At 30.2% G+C, this 8,280-nt stretch overlaps 1 protein-coding gene across 8 annotated transcripts in view; it reads right to left on the bottom strand.

Annotated features, from left to right (window-relative positions):
• LOC115244580 (calcium/calmodulin-dependent protein kinase type II alpha chain) overlaps positions 1–8,280 on the bottom strand; it is an 87,809-nt gene that overhangs the window by 30,369 nt on the left and 49,160 nt on the right. For 6 of the 8 annotated variants that reach the window (XM_029822327.1, XM_029822328.1, XM_029822335.1 and 3 more), the window contains exon 12: positions 761–817. The exons of the other annotated variants lie outside the window; for them this stretch is intronic. In XM_029822327.1, coding sequence (XP_029678187.1) covers positions 761–817 — 57 coding nt within the window. The remainder of the gene's footprint in view (positions 1–760; positions 818–8,280) is intronic. 8 annotated transcript variants of the gene reach the window in all.

Raw genomic sequence — 8,280 nt, 5'->3', positions numbered from 1 at the left:
ATTGACTGATTGCCGGTGAAATCTTCTGTTATGAAGTATGTATGGAAATTGAATGAGGATATTCAGAATGATGTTTATAAACACTGAGGTAAACATCGCATGCGACACGTGGAAGCCAGTAAGTCAATCATGATGCTAACATACAAAAATGTTTATATCTCAAAAACGGTTGAGCTTTCGACCTATGTTTACTAAGGCTTTTTTTACTCAATATATGGTGTGTCCAATCTACCATATAAATATTGAATGGTTTTTTTTTAACATTGTATATGTATGTATATATATATATATATATATTGGCGCTGCTAAACTAAACAATATATATATATAATATTAATAATTTGAATTTTTTGGGGGGTGTCCCGTTTGTCTACATTTCCGATTGCAACGGCTTCATTTGCCCACAATATTTTGCCAACAGCTTCGTTTGCCGACATTCTTGATTGCCTACAAAACGATCGCCTACAAGTATTATTGCGCACATTTAATAATTAAAAATACGAACGTACGTTTGCGCGCATGACCTTATTACGCACAAATACATTACATACGCAACTTCATTGCACATATGCAGATTGCATACAACATACATACATACATACATACATACATATATATATATATATATATATATATATATAGACACACACACACACACACATACATACACACACGCACACACGCTAGTTACATATGTAATATACAAAAAAAGAGACGTTGAAACGTTGAAACATTTCTGGGTCTCGAGAATTGACTTTACCTTCAGGTTCTTTGGCAATGACCGTGCTGCTCCGGTCGACGCCGCCCTTCTTATCCTCTGTACAACATACACACATACATGACGTATACGAATATGTAATAGTTTATCATTATATATACATATATAACGCCTAATATAATAGTACGAGATATCGATAAAGCTAGGCATGACGAGAAGCTGTGCTTATTATTCTCGTTTTACTGACATATACGTTGATAATATCGCTTCATTATCTATAAAATTAACATTGCAGAAAAGTAAAGTTTTTTTGGAACCAAATATCTATTTATAAAGCCTGTATAAATTTTATTTGTGAATGTTATAAACCCTATAAAATTTTCATAATAAACTTCATATAATTTTTATTTCTAATTAATATATTTTTTATTGCGCACATTTAATAATTAAAAATACGAACGTACGTTTGCGCGCATGACCTTATTTACGCACAAATACATTACATACGTAACTTCATTGCACATATGCAGATTGCATACATGATATTATTCGTATTTTTAATTATTAGATGTATTCAATAATGCTTGTGAACAATCGCTTTGTAGGCAATCGGGAATATCAGCAAACGAAACTGTCGGCAAAATGTTATGGACAAACCGGTGGAAAGCCGTTGGCAATCAGGAATGTAGGCAAACGGAGCCTCCTCCAATATAATTTGAAATGTTATATATTGTTATTTATATAATCTGTAAATATTAATCTTTCTTCTTCAATAAAAAATTAGAAGAACAATGTTTCCATTGTCAATAAAAATGCCAAGTGACGTTTCCAAAAATATTTCTATTCAAGTTTACTCTCTCTAATGATGTTTTATGTCTTCATACAGGATTTTAATCACGAAGAGAATATTTTTAATGCAAGGCTAATAAGAATCAAGAGCGTAAGTTAGGCGCAACTAAGTTATCTACAAATCTTTCTTATCGTTTGGCCTATAAACTCGATTCCCATGGCTCACAATCATATTAACAATAGTTTCGAATGGTCGAAAAAGAAAGAACGGAATATTAACATTGACGATAACACGGATCACTCCACGTTTTTTAATATATCGTATGTCCAGTATGTTCCATACCAACACATTACCATATCGTTTCGGTATTTTCGGAGTAATTTAGATATGTGACCCGTAATTAAAATGTGATAATGTCTTATACCAATCTGGATAAACTACGCTCTTTTATCAAAATATATAAAAACCCTCTTCCGAAACAGTCATGTAAGAATGTGGTGTATAAAATATCGTGTAAAGATTCTGTGCTGCATCATATATAAGCCAAACGGATAGATAAAAAAACACGTATTAAGTAATGAATGTAATCACATTAATAGAAACACTTCGCAATATTCTTTAATCACAGACCACATTTTGAATCACGAATTTGAACGGAATAAAATTGAAATTCTGAATGAAGAGATTATTTTGAGTAAGAGCTAGACTAATATCGGAAATGTTGTTTTTATTAAGTGACAAAGAAATAATCTCAATCGACAAAATGATGGAATATCTACATTATACGTACGCAACAATAGTAGAAAATTGTAGAAAATCTAGTAAAAATTAAATTAAAAGAAAGTTCCACCCTTCTTTCCCCATTTTTTTTTCTTTCCACTACATGCGGCGGTTACTTACGTCTTGTTTGTTTATACATAACATTTTGTCATTACAGTATTGTATCTTGTATCTCAGTGACATTATGACGTACGCGTTTTTCGAACCTTGTTCTTTGTCTCATTTGTAATCATTTCGTGTGTATCTATTCTTTATCTATACATTTTTCTATTTAAGATTTTATAATATTTTTCCCAGCTTTCACGATTTTTAATGTTCGATTACATTTCGGAATAATCTTGTCATCTTTTAACAATTACAACCGTTAGAAGAATTACCAAAGATGAAAGCTGAAAATGGTTCCAAGAAAGGATCGAAATATTCAATGTAATTTAAGAACATTTTTAGATAATTTAATTACGCCTACTTACTGCGCTTGGTTCTTATTAGCCTTCACTTCCTATCTGAATTTTTTGATATTTAATATATATAAGAGACTTTTCGTTGCGTTATTTAAAAGAAAAAAATATGCAAAAGAATTTTTCGCGGTTATTTCGTGTATATGCTGTCAAAATATTTCCCCCCTTTCCATCCTCACTATATCGTAATCTCATTATTAGGTTTGAATCTTCGTGAAAAGCCGTACGATGACAAGTAAGCGTGCAATAGTTTGGAAGATTGCGAGAAGCGCATCAACACACAAGACAAAAAAAATTAGCAAGAAAAAACAAGCATAGTCCGATCTCCAATTGGCTATTGTAATTATTGCGTAAGTGAATAATTTTTCAGTCGGCGGATTATGTGATCAAAGTGAGTGATATAAAAGTGAAGGAAGAAAGAAAAAAAAAGGGAAAGAAAGAAGGAAAGAGAGAGGGTAGAGGAAAGGGAGGAAGGCAGGGTGAAAAGGAGAAAAAGAGAAAGGGGAAGAGAGAGAAAGGGAGAGAGAGAAAAAGACTCAGAAAAGGGTAATATTAGAGAAGTGTCACAAGGCAAAAAAAAAAAAAAAAAAAAAAAAAGAAAAAGGAACAAAAGTACAATAAGCTGATGTTCAAAAATCCATAACATCGGGTTAAATATCAAGAATCAAGACCAGTCTGTGACGACGATAGAAAGCGATGTAGGTATGTGTGCGTATGATTTGTGTGATTTTGAATCTACTGCAATGTGACGTGTCTAAAGGCATATTTGTGCGACGATATCAGCAAGTTCAAAAAGCTCAAAGAAAGTGGAAAAATCGTTTGAGAATACGATCGCACGGCGATCGTATTTCTCAAATGGTATACATAGAAGAATCACGCAGAGAAAAGTACATAGAACATCGGACGTGAATTCGAGCCTCTATTATTTATCTCATTATATGATACCGGAAACCTTGAAATCAATTTCGCTCTGATCTGTAGAATCAGTTTTCCTGTGAAACTATACGATAATGGTTCGATTTTTAACTTTTTTAAATTGCTTGGAATAATATAGAAGATAATCCAGAGCTTTAAGTGAGACAATTGCAATGTGAATTATATAGTAAAATAAATTATTAATTTTATCATAGAAACATCTCTTGTTATCTTTTTTCATTTACCTTATTTTTATATATCCATAATATCCATTATTCGATCTTATAAAAAGCAGTTGTTTTATTCGATAGTACTGCTTTCTGTAAAACGTAATAGCGTTAGCGATTTATTAAAATAACAATTTTTTTTATTGTTACTACCATGTGAATTTCTGAAAGTATCTTTTGTCGCCGATTTAAAAAATTCAGAAATATTCAAACTTAACGGCATCTATATACATGTTTCCTCTCTGAGCGACTACTCTTTTTTTCCATTTACAATCAAGACATTCAAACAATAAAAAGCTATTAATTTATCAATCTCTTAGCTGTTCATTTATTACATTTTGTCCCATCGCTCTGGTTCACACAATAAAACTGGGAGAAAAATCAGACTCAATCAATTAAAGAGTCCTATGTAGCTCGAAAATACGTAGCAGCAAAAAAAGAAAAGAAATATAAAATATTCAACACCGAGGAAATCGTGTGCATGCGTAAAGGAATATATGTAAATATTTATATGAGATGGGATCTAAACGTGCGAGACGTAATGATCATGATATAGCTAAGAAACTCACAGTTTTCGCAACCGTATTTTTTTCTTTTTTCCGACGCTTGGAATAAGTTCACAATTGAAATCATAAAGTCCGCTAAGAATGTTGAAAAATGCAAAGTGAAATATCGATAATATATATATATATATATATATATATATATAGGTAAGTCGAGAAAAGCTGCTTAATTCTCGAACGAAGCTGCTCGTTGTTGAGTTATTCAGAATGTAATCGAACTTGAGGGTTTATTGTTCGATGAATCAAGATGTGATTATAAGCTATGAAAAAATGTAAGAGCAAAAAAGTCAAGCTTTTTCTTGTGCTAATTGTAATTTTAAGAAGCAAAGAATGAATATAAGCTGAAACAGAAAATGCAAATGAAAGCAGCGTGAGCCGAAGCGATCGCGGTCATTAGTTGAAAAATCGATATAAAATAGAGAATGAATAAGTGTTGAAGAAAATAGAGAAACATCGAGATTAATATTAGAAAAGTATATATGATAATATACCAGGTAATTGTGTGTTATAATCGTGCGCGCGCACACACACACACACAAACTTAATTTATGAGAAATTACAATCTTTTCAGCTTGTCTACAGCGTGAACAAATTCTCTATATCTACATAGTTTTAACTTCCACATTAGGTTTACAACAATAATAAAACTAATTTTTAATCATTCATTGCTTACAATTCTTATATGACGTTGAAATATTATTACTATTTATAGTATTAATCTTGAAAGGCTATTTCTCTCGCGCAAATGGGTTTTTCTGTAAATATAATAATTCATAGAATGTTTTATGTTAAAAGATTTAGATAAGACTTAATTCAAATGCGAAAATAACATTACGTCGCAGCGAATTATTCGAAAAATGGATGGTCGATGGATATAATTTAGCCATTCAAGATTAACTTATATCGCGCAGCTATTTCTACTTGAATTATTCTATGGATCTATATTTTTCAATATATTATATGAATAATAAGACAAAATATACAAACAGAGAATTGCGTTTAAATTTGCAAAACTACATCTACTAAATTGTGTGTTCGCGATCGTCAATTATCCCTTTATGTTAGATTGTATCACGAGAAAGCGCTTTCTAATTACAATCGACCTTACTCATCTTACTTAATGATTAATGATCCGTACAATAATCACTAAAAAGGAATGCATTACGTTAACGAGAAAACTATGATAATGGTTGCAGATAGTGGTAGATTTTTATATCGGCACATTTATATATACCTACAGATTTGATACATATTACACATCGCCAATGAATTACTCTCGAAGAGAAAATGTAAGCAGAAATGAATTACTGGCATAACAGAAGCTCCAGATCGATGCGAAAGCTCGATGGGAAAGTGACCGTAGATACGAAATCAATGAACTTTACATTCAATTTATGAATGCGAAAAAATAGGATCTGCCATAAACCAGAGCGACTTCTTTTTTCTTTTACAAAGTAATATTTATATGTATATACCCAACACGCTGTGAAATGTGTAATGAATAAATAAACAATAAACGTGGGTGATATTTTTTATAATATAAATTAATAAATAAGTTAATTAGTAATATCAATGTTTCTTATGTAACTTTTTTGAAGTGTGTATAAAAATTTTAATCATGATACACACATAAATTGAAGATTTTATATATATACATATGTACTTTTAAATAAACAACGAGCGACGAGAAAGATCAATGATTTTGACCTCCTTAAGATCAACCGGAAATCATTTGGGGAAGGCTATGTAAAGATATTTACTTTAATTGTTTTATTAATTATTAATTATTATTATTACTATTATTATAAAATTATTGTTTGTTTCTCGAATAACTAGCAGTCATGATGTGTAAATATTTAAAAGCAAATTATGCGTGCCAAATATGCTCCCATATGCGTGCAAATTCATGTGTTAAGGCATTTTACTGACTCCATACTCGTCACGAATACTTTTACGTTCGAAGATAGTTCTCGATGAAACAATCAGAAAATAGGAATCAAAAATTAAAAAACTCTTTTGTGTTTATAATATATGTCGTCGTTACGAATGTCTTTACACTTGAAAATAGATTAGTTTCGAGTCGCATTGCGTCTGGATATCTAAGCATCATGATTATTGATTTTAAGAAAAATTGGCAATGTTATCACCAAATGATAGTTGAAAAATTATATTACATTCTGTTAATTATATTACATTTTTCTTAATCTTATATTTCATGTCATATAATAGATTAAACAGCTAATTGCTAATTAATCGTTAAAAAATTGCCAAACTAACAGTTATGAATATCTAGATGCGATACGATCTGAAAGTAATTATAATCGAATGTGAAGAGGTCTTCGTGATGCTAATATGTATTATAAAAGTGCAAAAGCGTTTTTTTATAGCGATCACATTTTCGGCCGAATGATATGATAAATGCGTCTCGAAAAGGATTATGCACAGTTTATGATTCGGTGTTTATAATCCAATTACAATGCACTTGTCTTATTTACTATCACAATACGCGTGCGTACATCTTTTATGTATACATATATGTGTTATGGATTTGTGAGCATCGCTACAGGGGCACAAAACAACAGTATTATTACTTCTCATATAGATGTTCAATGTATATTTGGTGTTTTGTCTTTACGATATCTGACTATGGGAAACAGATACGAAATCATATGCACGGAGAAAATTTTACAGTGCAAATTACATAAAAAATACATCCCTGTAAACCTTTCTCGAGCAGAGGAAAAGTATCAGGGTTCTACCGAGACTCATTCTTATGACCTTTTTCTCAATAGACAGAAGTTCTGCCATCGAGCCCCCTTCCCCCCATTCCCTCCCCTATCTCGTCACTTCATTCCCTTTTACAACATTTATTGTAAAGCTGGAATATAATAGCATTAAGATATTTAACTATAAAAATTATAAATTATGCATTTGTTCTATTATTTTATTGATGATTATGTATTTATTTGTACGTCAAAATATTTGAATAATTACAATATGTAAAATATAATACATATATAATATTATTAAATAAAAATATCGTGATTTCTTTTATATGTTACTATGTTCCACGTAATTTTTACTATAATATTTTCTCCGTCTGATACAGTATAAAACCGTAAATATAGAATCATACGCGAATTTGTATGTGTGAATATGTGTTTGTGAAAAATGTGTCAAAATTGTATTTATTAATTAATATAAGCATTGAGCAAAATATGGAAAATTAAACTTTAAAATTAGTAATAGTACGTGTCAGAATATATGCCTAAAAATAAATACTGGATTAATATATTATATCTCTATAAAAAAAAAACATTAATATAATTACATGTCAGCTATATATATGAGAAGTATGCATTCGTATGATGCTGATGCATAAGCTTCTTTGTGTCTTGTTTAAAGTGTCGTATAAAATATTTTAAGCTCGAAAGCTAATGTTGTCCTCAGATATCTGGTAAATATTATATGCTACATGAACAATGTACAGGTTTAAATGGACGTTTCCATACAAGTATGTACCTATCTGCTAATAAATTCAGCTATTTCAAACTTGTATATATCAATAGAACAAGTATCAATTATTCGTTTTGGTACCATACTCATATACATATACATTTTAGTACAACACTCAACAATATAATCTGAATAAAAATCTCTAGGGTTTTTACCAAATATGCTGAATTAAATTTTTTAGTTTTTTATAAAGACAAAAAGCTGATGTAAAAATATAAATAAAATAAAATATTATTTCTCCATTTTTATCATAGTTCTTACAAGTTTTTAAGTCTAAAATTATTAAATAATAATATTATATAAGTAATATTAT

The sequence above is a fragment of the Formica exsecta genome, unplaced genomic scaffold (assembly GCF_003651465.1).
Source record: "Formica exsecta isolate Colony F162 unplaced genomic scaffold, ASM365146v1 scaffold82, whole genome shotgun sequence".
Lineage (NCBI taxonomy): Eukaryota > Metazoa > Arthropoda > Insecta > Hymenoptera > Formicidae > Formica > Formica exsecta.
This window is presented reverse-complemented; position numbering and strand designations above follow the sequence as displayed.